The following is a 12,955-nucleotide window of genomic DNA, read 5'->3' as shown; positions in this document are numbered from 1 at the left end:
GGTCAGGAGGGAGGGGCGCCAATGGAGTAGGGGGCTGCGGGTCGGGAGGGAGGGGCGCCGGCCGGGCGGTGGGCTACGGGTCAAGAGGGAGGGGCGCCGGCCGGGCGGGGGGCTGTGGGTCGGGAGCGAGGAGCACCGGTCGGGCGGGGGGCTGTGGGTCGGGAGGGAGGGGCACTGCATGTCTCACCCCCCGCCCACCCCGGCAGGGCTCAGCGTTCGGAGCAGCCAGGAGGAGGAGCCGGTGGACCCGCAGCTGATGCGCCTGGACAACATGCTGCTGGCCGAGGGGGTGGCCGGGCCCGAGAAGGGAGGCGGCTCGGCAGCGGCGGCGGCAGCAGCGGCAGCCTCGGGGGGCGTCTCCCCCGATAACTCCATCGAGCACTCGGATTATCGCAACAAGCTGGCACAGATCCGCCAGATCTACCACGCCGAGCTGGAGAAATACGAGCAGGTGGGCGGGGCCTGGAACCGTGGGCTGGGGCCTGGCTGCTGGCAGGTGGGGCTGAGGGGGGAGTTGGGGCGGGGCCAGGAGCCTGACTGGGGGCGGAGTCGGGTGCCATGCTGAGCCCCACCCCCCACAGGCGTGTAACGAGTTCACGACCCACGTGATGAACCTGCTGCGGGAGCAGAGTCGCACGCGCCCGGTGGCGCCCCGGGAGATCAAGCGGATGGTCGGGATCATTCACCGCAAGTTCAGCTCCATCCAGATGCAGCTGAAACAGAGCACGTGCGAGGCCGTCATGATCCTGCGCTCCCGCTTCCTGGACGCCAGGTACCGCCCCTGGCCCCGCCCCCTGTGCCTGGCCACGCCCCCAGCATGAAACCCCACCCCCACCCCCACCAACCCCAGACCGCGTGGGAGGCCGTCATGATCCTCCGCTTCCTGGACGCCGATGCCAGGTACTGCCCCCAGCACGCAGCCCCCGCCCCCACTGACCCCAGAGTACGTGTCATGATCCCGTGCTCCCGCTGGCCGGATGCCAGGTACCGGCCCCGCCCCAGCACACAGCCCCGCCCCCAGTGACCTGCGCTCCCACTTGCCGGACACCAGGTACCGCCCCCGGCCCCGCCCCTCAGCCCCCCCACTAACACTAACCGGATGGTGCCCCTGAGCCCGAAGCCCCCAGAGTGCACAGGGGGGAATCCTGACACCAGCCCCCCCGTCCCCTGTCTCCCCCGGCCCTTGACATGGGCCAGTCTCCAGCCCCTGAGGATTCGGCCGGGAGCCCCCGGACCTCCCCTCACCCCCTCGCCCCGCAGGCGGAAGCGCCGGAACTTCAGCAAGCAGGCGACCGAGGTGCTGAACGAGTATTTCTACTCCCACCTGAGCAACCCCTACCCCAGCGAGGAGGCCAAGGAGCAGCTGGCGAAGCAGTGCGGGATCACCATCTCCCAGGTGTGCAGGGGGGCCCGGGATCACCATCTCCCGGGTGTGCGGTGGGGGGCGGGATCACCATCTCCCAGGTGTGCAGGGGGGCCCGGGATCAGTAAATTGGCCTTAATTGTCTGCCTGCCTCTTGCTTAGGCGATGACCCAACTAGACAATTATCTTTCCCAGTTACAAGAGAGATTTCTTTCTTCCAGAACTAGCAGGTTAAGACCAGCAAGCTTGTGAAAAAGCATTGCCAGTCTGGCTTCAAAACATTATCCATAGCTCCTATTCTTCTGCTTTAACAGGATTGCCATTTTCTTTGTTTCCTTGTCTCCAGATCTGCCAAGAGAAATTCGTTCTAAGGCAGCCTAATCTGTCACATAAGAACACTTAGTTTTATAAGTTTTGCTTGTTTACTGCGGGAAATACATGTTTTTGATGCTATATTCGCCTCTTTTGCAAATACATTAAGCAACAAATGCAAAACAAAAACAATAATCATGGGTTTGGTCTCATTACTCAACCTTTAGAAAAATTTGGGTATAAAGAGAACCATACATTTAAATCCCACAAACTGGGCATCTTCTATCCCTATCTATTTGGGCGCAGCAGTTGGGAGATTAGTTAATTGTTACTCCTCCTCTGAATCAGTTCTTAGACACCAGTGATGACTTGGCAACATTACTTAACACCTGCTGCTTGCAAAGCTTACCTTTCCAATTGGCCCACTGGCCTTCTGTTACCAGATCAAACCTCCATCTAATAAAACCCTAAGAACATAACACAGCATGTCTTCCTCGAACTGGAACATTTGCTGGCAACATTAAGAAAAAGAAACGCACATGTCTGCAGAAATATTATTGTTATAGCTGCTGAAACCACAGTGCTTTACACAAAAAAGTAAACCAGGGGCCATCCCGAAACCCTTATCATTTTACATCCAGACCAAAAAACAAAAAGCAGTTCGTGTATGGAGAATACACTGGAAATCCCAAAGTTCCAAAGATACTTCATGCAGGATGTTTTTGAAAGAGGTTATGAACGAGTCCAGGATGACTAGTTCGTATCGCAAGCAGTGAACACTATTCCAAAACACTAAAGGCAGGACAGAAGAAAGAGCCAAAGCAGAGAATGAAGAAGGATGAAGGGAGGCATAAGGGAGGACCTGAAGGAAATAACTGAGGCAAGAGCGAGTAGAGGAGAGAAAGCTTGAAAATGTATGTGAGAGAGTAGGTGTGGAAGGCCGTTAAGGTGATTCCAACGGCAGAGGCGCAAACTCGTGAGTCAAACATTGAATCATAAGAAGTTTAATGATGAAAAGGTGCCCAGACTTTCATTTTATACCAAGAACTTCTGGCAAGTAACACTCCCTGTCCTAGAACCAACCATTATATAAAAATCAATACTTCATCATTGGTAAACCAATAGCAATGAATCAACTTAAGCTGTGAGTTTCTTAGTGAGTGTGACTGAGCCAGTTATATAAGTTCAAAATGTATAAGGGGAAAAAGCACGAATCAGCCACAAGGACATTATAACAAAGATAACAAACCAGGACATTCTTTGGAAAAGTCCTCACCGATGAGCAGGAGAATTACTTCCAAGATACCCCATTTCTTGGGGATTCTTGTCAGTTGCCCAAAGCCGATCTGATGGCAAATTCACACTGTTCTGAAACAATTTCTTTCAAAAACATTTATTTTCCTGTTTCAAGCGCTTTTTGGGATTGTGCTTGTGCGTCTTTGTAAGATTCTTTCCCTCTCTATTACCGACCGTCTACGTTGTAAGACTCTACGGAACTCCATGCGCCTTTATTTGCATGTTGACTTTTCAGTGAGAGCTGAACACCCACAACCCTCTGACCCAAGTATTTAAATTTCCTCAAGGATATAAAATTCTACCAAAATAGACCCGCTTAAATTAAGCTACTTCCATATCATATTCCAGCTCCTTTGAAAACTTTAAGGGCCCTTATTATCATTAATTATTACTGACACATAATATACAGGTCCCTACTCCATTCTATTCGTAACCTATCTGATCCTTGAGCGTCCCTTATATAGTACCGCGTATTTTATAGTATCTCAAATAACACTTAACATCTAAAATATAGCGTGCAGTGCCTATTCCTACCTTTGATACTGGGTAAAGCAATTGTAAATGTTTACACCGACAACAATTCAAAGGGCAACCAAATACATTGTATCAACTTAGTAACTTATTACCCCCATTGTTACCACCGTGTTATATTTCCCACCAATTGAACCCTTTCGATTGACTGTGATTGCATCTGCTCCTTAATTTACTACGATTGAAGAAATATGCCTATAAACAAAAAACCTTAAGTTGTACCTGAAAGATATAGAGCGATCAAGCCTTAAAAAGCAAAGGACAACATAGAACCTGGGAGTTTCTTCAACTCCTAACCTATCAATGCACTAACCACTGGATTCCTTATCCTTATTCTACCTGGATTAACCACACGGGGGCATTAATATATGCAAATATTGTGGCTTTGATACCTAATAACAACGGACTTCTGTCCGCTAGCAATATCTCTTGTTTCGCCATTTAGAATAGAAAGTAATTATTGCAGTGCGATCATTCATTGTCTCCTTAATTCGTAACGCTCTCTTGGGCAGGGACCACTCATCAGTTCTCTATCGCTTCTTGTGTTGGCCAGGTGTATTAGAGGCATCGATAGATTAAACACATGACGGTCCCAGATGCTTTACCTCACAGCCCCTAGCCCCACCCCAGTTATAAATGAATATCCTCCAGGGCAGTAATAAGCAATTCAGAAATCGAAACATACAGTCAGTCGACTTCTCTCCAACAGTTCCTGAATTTTTGCGCATAACTAGATCGTAACGGAGTGCTCTTCTTGACACTGCACGAACAGCCTCTGAAATCGGAAAGTATGTAAGTGCTGTCCTACTGGTAAATCTAAAGATCCTTCTTACGTAAGAACATGTGTTGTTGGTGCCCTTGTCTGAAGTTTCTTCACGCTCTACATTTCAGGGAAGCCAAGGGACTGATGAGGCCCGCCCCTGTGTTGTCAAAATACCCTATTACCCACTTGATAGCCCCAATCCACTTGCCATAGATCTTCTATTCTCTCATATTGATAATCACTAAAGTGTTACTGTCAGCTCCCGGAGCTGAACTTTTCCAGCAGTTCCTTTCCTGTTGTTTAATCTGCCGAGCCCATTTTCTTTGTTTGCTCAGGGCTGGCAGTGTTTATTTATTGGATTTAACAGTTGGTTTGATTGGTTTGATGTTATCATTCATTTTGCAGCCATCTTACGGCAGGAACCTTTAGGGTTTGAACACTGTTAGTTGTTATGGCAAGATTTTTAAAAAAATGGGGCCTTTAAAATAGGCTCCTAAATCCATAGGTCTGATATCCAAATAAACCTGATTTCCAAAGTCCTAAGCATTCCAAATAAGTTATCCCAGATTTTGAAAAGGCAGTACCTAGCCATGGATTTAAGTCTAATCTTATGGTCTGTCAGAGCCTACTAGGGCTTTAGTGGCCGGTAAGCGAAGCATATTTGCACTCCCCTATTGTTTCTTTGCTCTCCATTGTTCTGCCCCTTCCGCTTGCACATCTGCAGCCTTGCTCACACTCCCCCTCTTTCTTCCACCCCAAACCCAGTTTTATGGCCCTGTTCCTATTGTTAAAAGTCCATCGCCCATGTTAATTTCACATCAATATGCTCAGTTACAGTCTGTCGGTCTTTCACATGTGGCGAACACTGTCCAAGTCATTCCAGCCTATATTTCATCTCTTGTCTCTCTACTGCCATCCCATTTCTATTCCCATCTAAACACTGTCCTGATTTCTGTTTCCCACTCTAGCCATGTTTTGTGCAGCCTTCTCCATCAACTCTTACATTCTGGACAGTCCTTTTTTAACATCATTTATTCAGTTTCTAAAACTCCATTTCAACATTCTTTTTTTTCCTCTGCCTGGATATCACTCAGCCTTAAAATGCATAGCTTGTATGCCAAGTAGACTAAATATGGTGGGCAAACTTACAGCAATGCCGGCCCAGGACTGTCAGATATTATCTGCCCGTGCTCCCTGCTTGAGGATTCAGGGATTTAGCGCCACCCACTCCGCCTGCGATGGCCACTGGGAGCCTCTGTGCAGCATCCGGAGCGCGGACATGTCACCCACACCAGCTCTATTATGCTAGGGTATCCAAGCAGGCTTTCTCGCATGCTGCCCCACCCCAGTAGCTGGGAGTCTCAGCAGCTCCCATAGATGTTGAGGGCCATCAGCCCAATGGGGTTTGGCCACCTAATTGTGAACGATGGCATCGTGCGCAGAGCCACCTTGGCTGCCAGGCTCCAATGTAGAACATGAGGGAATCACTGCTGCTTCTGGGAGCTGCTTGGGTAAGACGCCACCAGAGGCCTTGCCACCCCCTAACCTCCACCCAAACTCAACCTCACTTGACTTCTCTGTCCCCCTCCCTGGGCCCTTTCTAACCTCCTCGGATTCCCACCCAGGGAGCACCACTCCCTGAACACCTTCAAATAGCCCTATCCCAGACCTACCCCAGAAGACTGCCACCCCCAGAGCCAGAGGCCCCTACACATCTTCTAACTCTAAAACCCTTGCCTCAGCCTGGAGCCCCTCACCCCACTTACCCGTTTTGCCCCCATCCTTGGCCCCCTCCCTCGCCCCCAACCCCCTCACCCAGCCCTCCCACCATTGCCCTGCCACAGCCCGACCCCTTTCCTACTCCAATCTCGCTGCTCCACCCCAGCCTGCAGCCCACCTTCCTCACATTTCCCAAGCCCCCTTATTCCCTGCACTACCCCGAGTTCACACTATCCAGCCAGAAGACCCTCACCACACAACCCCCCATACCAACTCCCTGCCCCACCATGGAAGCCCCTCCTCACACCTGAACCTCCTACATTCTGGGCTTGCACCCCGAGCCCATACCATGAGCCATACCCCCCACGCAGGAGCCCTCACACCACTATGTACCCCAACTCCCTTTCAAGCATTCATGGCCACATTACCATTTCATCACCCAGATTCCCTCTAGGCCCAAAAAGTTGCCCACCCCTGACTAAATGAGCATAAATAGGCTGCTACCATTAAAACAAAACCCAAAATATAATCTACTTAATTCCTATCTTTCTCTTCTGCCATTTATTTGATCTGTAAAGGCTAATGCTACACAATACACTTATAAACCTCATTCATGTAGTTGCATCGAAGCCCAACCAAAAGACGACTCATCTCCTGTTACGAGAAATAATCCACACGTCCTGAGAGAGAGCAGCAGAGTGGAACCAGGACAAGCCTAACGCTGTTACTGACATGTAGGGCTTAGGCCCACACGTAAGCGTTTCTTTACCGCCCCACTTTCCGAGGTGCCCATGCGCGGCGCAGGGGGCCGCGATGCGCACCTCATTCCCCCATGACCCAGAGAACAGCGGGTGAGGGGCCAGTAGCTTGTCTGATCCTGCGCATCAGGCGTCTGCTTGGGCCGGACTCGCGCATTAGTCACAGCGGAGCGAGCCCCCCCAACCAAAGCCTGGGCAGGTGACCCCCCACGCCCCTTGCCGCCCCAGGCCCACCCCCCCTGTGCTCATGCGTGCCGCCGGGCCCCCACCCGGCCCGCCCCGAAGGCCCTAGCAGGCCAGCCGCACCCCCAACCCCCCCGTAACCCCAGCCGTTGCAAGCTCGTGCTCTAGAGGGCCGTCATAGGGATCTGCGTCCGCCTCCCTGTGGACTCAGGGTGATCCAGACCTCGTGAGCCCGCCCTGCTGTTGGGGCCTGGCCACGGGTGGCGGCCCAGCCACCTAGAACCCCGGTCCACGGCCGCAGGCCGGCACCACCAACCCCAGACCGCGTGGAGGCCATCATTGATCCTGCGCCTCCAGCGCCTTGCTGGGAGCGCCACCCGGTCTCTGCCCCCTGGCGCCCCAGCCTGCTTTGCTGCTCCCCCGCCGCTTGGGTTACCCTGGTGTGCCGGGCCCCCACCCCTCACACGACTAGCCCCTATACCCCTTTGATGTGCCTCGCTGTGCATCCGCCAACCCAGGTCATGAAACCCGACTACGCCAACCCCAACCCACCACCCACCCACTCCAGGGAGCACGTGCAGGGAGGCCGTCATCATCCTGCGCATCTTTGTTTCGCATATAGCAGATCCTGCCACCTGGTACTGCCCGCCAGTCACGCAGCCACCCGCCGAACCACTGACGCGGCACGGAGGGAGTACGTGTCATCTGGAGAGCAGGATCCCATGTGCTCCACGCCTGCGAGAACCGGATGCCAGAGAAGGTGGGTACCGGCCCCGCCCCAGACACAGGCCCCGCCGGGCGCCAAGTCACCGTAGCCGCTCCACCCTTGCAAACGGGCGGCACCTCCGGGTACCGCCCCCGGGCCCGCCCCGGTGCAGCCCGCCCACTAATCACTCAGATTTGGGTAGGAATGCCCAGAAGGCGACCGAGGAGCCCCAGAGTGCACAGGGCAGGCGAATGCCTGACCCCAGCCCCCCCGTCCCCTGTCTCCCCCGGCCCCTTGACATGGCCAGTCTCCCAGCCCCTGAGCGATTCGATACCGTGCCCGGAGAAGCCCCCGGACGCGTCCCAACATGCGCGCCACCGGCGGTGGCCCCGACAAGGAGCCAGGACGTGCGCGCGGGGAACGTGTTCCGCAGAGCAGGGAGCGAGGGGGCCGAGGAGTGAAGGGTCACCCTGAACGAAGTATTTTTACTGTCCGCACCCTGAGCAACCCTGACTACAGCTCCAGCGGAGTGAGGCCGAGAGGACGCAAGCTGGTCGTACGAAGGCAGTGCGGGGGCCCGCTCTTGTGTCCATATCTTCCCAGGTGTGAGGGGCCCATAGTGCTCAACCATGCTCCCGGTAGTGCGGTGGGGCGCGGATCACACTCCCATAGCTTGCAGGGGGGCCATGGGGGGACCTCATTTCCCACTCCTCAGGCACGGGAAGTGGGTCCAGTGAGTACACACACGGGCTGCGGGCGGGTATCACCTCTAATCCCGGCGCATGATGCCGTGGGGGGGCTGGATCACCGTCTCTGGGTGTGCGCGCCGGGGAGGCTGGTGATCAACGTCTCGCCGGGTGTGCGGGTAGAGGGGCGGATCACCGTTCCCGGGTGTGCGGTGGGGCGGAGGGCCCGCGGCTCCCGATACTTCCCGGAGCTGCCTCGCGCTCGAACAGCCGAGTGAGGGGACGGCGGCGGGATCACAGGAAAGAAGGGTCTCCGCAGGGTGTGCACTGGAGGGGCCGGATCCCCGTTCTCCCGCTTGTGGTGTTGCGGGGGCTGGATTTTAATCACCGTCTCACCAGGGACTGGCTATGGGAGGGCGGGAATACCCGTACCCCCGGTGCGTGAGTGCGTTGGGGGGCCCGGGCACCTCCATCACCGTTCTCCCGGCTTGTGTGCCTGTGGAGGGGCGGGATTAATCAACCGTCCTACGGTGTGTTGTCGCTGCGGGAGCTGGGGCCGGGGTGGCCCCACTGGTGGCTCATGGAATCACCATCACCCAGGTGTGCGTGTGTCCTGGACGCGGCAGGATGAGAGCACCATCTCCCAGGTGTGTGCGGGTGGGGCCGGGATCACCATCACCAGGTGTGCGTGGGGGCAGGGGGGTCGACTTCCTCTCCCAGCAGGTGTAGCGGAGAGCAGCACGGTGGGCTGCATGGCGGTTGGGGGTGGTGTGGCACCGTGGGGGCGCGGTGTCCTGCCCTGGCCATCAACCCAGGGTTCCATGTGTCTGTTCGCCCCCGGCCCCCCCAAGGGCTCGCAGACTGGATTTGGCGAACACGCGCATTCGCACTATACAGAAGACGTTGGCTGAGGGGAGTTTCCAGGGAGGAGGACGATATTATACACTTCCGACGCTGAGAAGACCGCCGATATTTTGAGCAGTACGACCCAGCGAACCGGGCCAGGGGGCGGACTGCCGCGGCCGCACCCCTGCCAATAGCAAAGGCGAAAAACTGGGTCCTTGGATGTGCTGTCTGCACTGCTGCAGGTAACCTGGCCTCCGCGCCCGAACGTGCGCAGTGCCCCCGCACCCGACCCCCTCCTACCGCAGGTAACTGCACCCACGTATCCCTGCAGCTGCCCCGGCCCACCCCCTGTGCCCTCGGGTTGCAGGTAAACTGCCCCGCACCCTGGCAGCTTGCCCCGCCCACCCCCTTCCTCTGCACGGTAACTGCCTCCGGGCCCCTGCCGGCAGCCGGCCCACCCCTCCCCATGGGCTTCAACGGGGTGAGAGAGACGGGAGGCCGGTACAACGTGGCAGGCACTTCCCACCGGAAGGCCCCTGCCCACTCCTCCTCCGCAGGTAACTGCCTCTGCCCCCACCCAGCAGCCCCCCCACCCCTCCACTGCTGGTAACTGCCTTGCCCTCCTGCCGGCTGCTCCCCGCCCACCTCGTCCTTCACAGGTAACTGCCTGCCTCTGGCTCGTGCGCCCGCCACACCCTCAATGACGAGGGCTGCCGCGAGGGTAACCGTGCCGGCGCGCCCCTCCGCCATCGCCACCTCCCACCATAAGGTAACTCGCACGACCCCTGCCAGAGATTGGGAAGCTCCACCCCCCCCCCCTCCACAGCTAGAGACCCCCTCCTGGCCAGGCGCTTCTGGTGTTTAACCCGTGTCCGGCTCTGAGCGTCTCCCTCCTGTTTCTGTTCCCCCCCCCCAGGGTCTGGTGGCTCCTTCAACCTTTCCAGCTCCAGTGACATGTTCCTGGGGCTACCGGGACTCAACGGGGATACGTACCCTCCCTCCCAGGTGAGCCCCCCCCCGGATTGGGGACACGCACCCCACCTCCCAGGTGCCCCCCCAGATCGGGGACACGTAACCCCCTTCCCAGGTGAGCCCCCCTGGATCGGGGAGACGTACCCCCCATCACAGCCCCCCTGGACAGGGACACTGACCCCCCACCTCAGATTGGGGACATGTACCCCCCGCCTCCCAGGTGAGCCCCCTCGGATCAGGGACACGAACCTCCCCCTCCCAGGTGAGCCCTGCATCACAGCCCCCCTGGATCTGGGACGTGAACCCCCCCCCAAGGTGAACCCCCTGTCACAGCCCCCCCTGGATCGGGGACACGAACCTCCCCCTCCTCCCAGGTGAGCCCCGCATCACAGCCCCCCTGGATCAGGGACACAAACCTCCCCCTCCCAGGTGAGCCCCACATCACAGCCCCCCTGGATCAGGGACACGAACCCCTCCTCCCAGGTGAGCCCCTGTCGAGCCCCCCTGGATCGAGGACACGAACCTCCCCCTCCCAGGTGAACCCTGCATCACAGCCCCCCTGGATCAGGGACACGAACCTCCCCCTCCCAGGTGAACCCCCTGTCACAGCCCCCCTGGATTGGGGACACGAACCTCCCCCTCCTCCCACGTGAGCCCCGCATCACAGCCCCCCCCGGATCAGGGACACGAACCCCTCCTCCCAGGTGAGCCCCCTGTCATAGCCCCCTTGGATCGGGGACATGAACCTCCCCCTCCCAGGTGAGCCCCGCATCACAGCCCCCCCTGGATCGGGGACACAAACCTCCCCCTCCCAGGTGAACCCCCTGTCACAGCCCCCCTGGATCGGGGACACGAACCCCTCCTCCCTGGTGAACCCCCTGTCACAGCCCCCCCCGGATCAGGGACACGAACCTCCCCCTCCCAGGTGAGCCCCGCATCACAGCCCCCCAGATCAGGGACACGAACCCCTCCTCCCAGGTGAGCCCCTGTCACAGTCCCCCTGGATCGGGGACACGAACCTCCCCCTCCCAGGTGAACCCCGCATCACAGCCCCCCTGGATCAAGGACACGAACTCCTCCTCCCAGGTGAGCCCCGTCACAGCCCCCCTGGATCAGGGACACGAACCCCTCCTACCAGGTGAACCCCCTGTCACAGCCCCCCCGGATCGGGGACACGAACCCCTCCTCCCAGGTGAACCCCCTGTCACAGCACCCCTGGATTGGGGACACGAACCCCTCGTCCCAGGTGAGCCCTGCATCACAGCCCCCCTGGATCGGGGACATGTACCTCCTCCCCCTCCCCGCCATGGGTCCAGCTCCTCAGTCTCCCCGCCCCCCCACACAGGTGGAGTCTCTGCGTCACTCCATGAGCCAGGGGCCATATGGGGAGGGCCTGGCGCCCAGCCAGCTGTACAGCCCCCGTGACGTGAGGGTGAGTCCGTGCCCCCCAACCCCCCAGCTGCTGCTTCTTGCCTGCACCCCTTGCTCAGCTACTATCTCCTGCCCCCCCCCAGGCCATCCTGCCCCCCATACCCCACTCAGCTGGTGCCTCCTGCCCCCCATCCCCTGCGCAGCTGTTACCTCTCGCCCCCCCGAGTCTGTCCTGCCTCCATCCCCTGCCCAGCTGCTGCCTCCCACCCCCAACCCTCCACCTGCTGCTGCCCGTGCATCCCAGGGCCGATCCCTGCTCCAGAGCTCACTGTTCTCAGTGGGATGGGGGGCAGGGGATCCCCCATAACCACTGGGGTGGTAGGGGCTTGGCCCAACGTGACCTGTGACCTTTGACCCCCCCAGGCTAATGGTGGCTGGCAGGAAGCCGCTACCCCCTCCTCGGTGACGTCCCCCACAGAAGGACCCGGCAGTGTCCACTCCGACACCTCCAACTGATCCCGCCCCCCAGCCGACCCCCACTCCCATGGGGGGCGGGGAGCTGGCGTCTTGCCGTGGGAAGCAAGCCAAGGTGGTGCCCATGGGGACCCCCCCGCTGGCGTCGCTTTGTGGGCTGAATCCAGGCTCCCTGGGCATTTTGGTATTGAACGAGCAGCACCGACCCCCCCATGTAGGGCCAAGACCCCCCCCGCCAGATTTCTCACTCTTCAGGGTGTTCCCTTCTCGCCCCGTGCTCCAGCCTCGCCGTTTTCACTCTCGTTTCGGACGGGCTCTCCCCAGGTTCTCAGCTCCCTCGCGCGGCCCGTGTCCACCGTCTCTCGCTAGCCCCCCGCCACCTGCGCCCCCCTCCGAGCCCCTGAGCACGTGGGGCTGCAGGGCAGGATGTTTGGGAGAGCAGAGCCCCAGCAACCTGCCCACGGCAGGAAACGAGGGTGTGGAGAGAGCGAGGGGGTAGGGGAAGGAAAGACGGGATGGGGAGGGGGCGAGAAGGAGGCAGTGGCGGGCTGCCCCAGGGACGCTGGCGGGGGGCTGCCCCGCGGAGCCGGGGCGGCGGGAGAAGAGGAGCGAACACGGCGTCAGACTGACCGGTTGAACTCTAGCCATTGCAAGCTGGCGGGAGGCGCAGGGCCGGCCCGCGCGAGCCAGGCGTGAGTGCCGGGCCGAAGCCCCGAGGAGCAGGAAGGGGACTGGGTTTCGCCCGGCACCGCTGGCCCCTTTTTGTTTACCTCAATGCGACACCAATAGAGACTTGGACTCTGAGCCAGAGACCATGGAACCTTCTACCTCTGACCCCCAGCCCCACAGCGAGGTGGAGGGTGCTGGGCCCCCCCCTTCCCCCTAGGGTGAGTCCTTCCCCTGCCCCTGTCCAGGTTAATTTCTTGCAGGGTCTGCAACTACAGTGTATGTCTGCCAGGGGGGCTGGAGTGGAGG

At 58.4% G+C, this 12,955-nt stretch overlaps 1 protein-coding gene across 1 annotated transcript in view; it reads left to right on the top strand.

The window, feature by feature from the left end:
- PBX2 (PBX homeobox 2) overlaps positions 1-12,462 on the top strand; it is a 17,141-nt gene extending 4,679 nt beyond the window's left edge. The window contains exons 2-8 of the mRNA XM_075071463.1: positions 207-451; positions 582-772; positions 1,261-1,396; positions 9,531-9,720; positions 10,047-10,168; positions 11,481-11,567; positions 11,930-12,462. Coding sequence (XP_074927564.1) covers positions 207-451; positions 582-772; positions 1,261-1,396; positions 9,531-9,720; positions 10,047-10,168; positions 11,481-11,567; positions 11,930-12,022 — 1,064 coding nt within the window. The 3' untranslated portion in view covers positions 12,023-12,462. The remainder of the gene's footprint in view (positions 1-206; positions 452-581; positions 773-1,260; positions 1,397-9,530; positions 9,721-10,046; positions 10,169-11,480; positions 11,568-11,929) is intronic.
- Positions 12,463-12,955: the final 493 nt, after the last annotated feature.

Source organism: Chelonoidis abingdonii, chromosome 12 (assembly GCF_003597395.2).
Source record: "Chelonoidis abingdonii isolate Lonesome George chromosome 12, CheloAbing_2.0, whole genome shotgun sequence".
Taxonomy (NCBI): Eukaryota; Metazoa; Chordata; order Testudines; family Testudinidae; genus Chelonoidis; species Chelonoidis abingdonii.
This window is presented reverse-complemented; position numbering and strand designations above follow the sequence as displayed.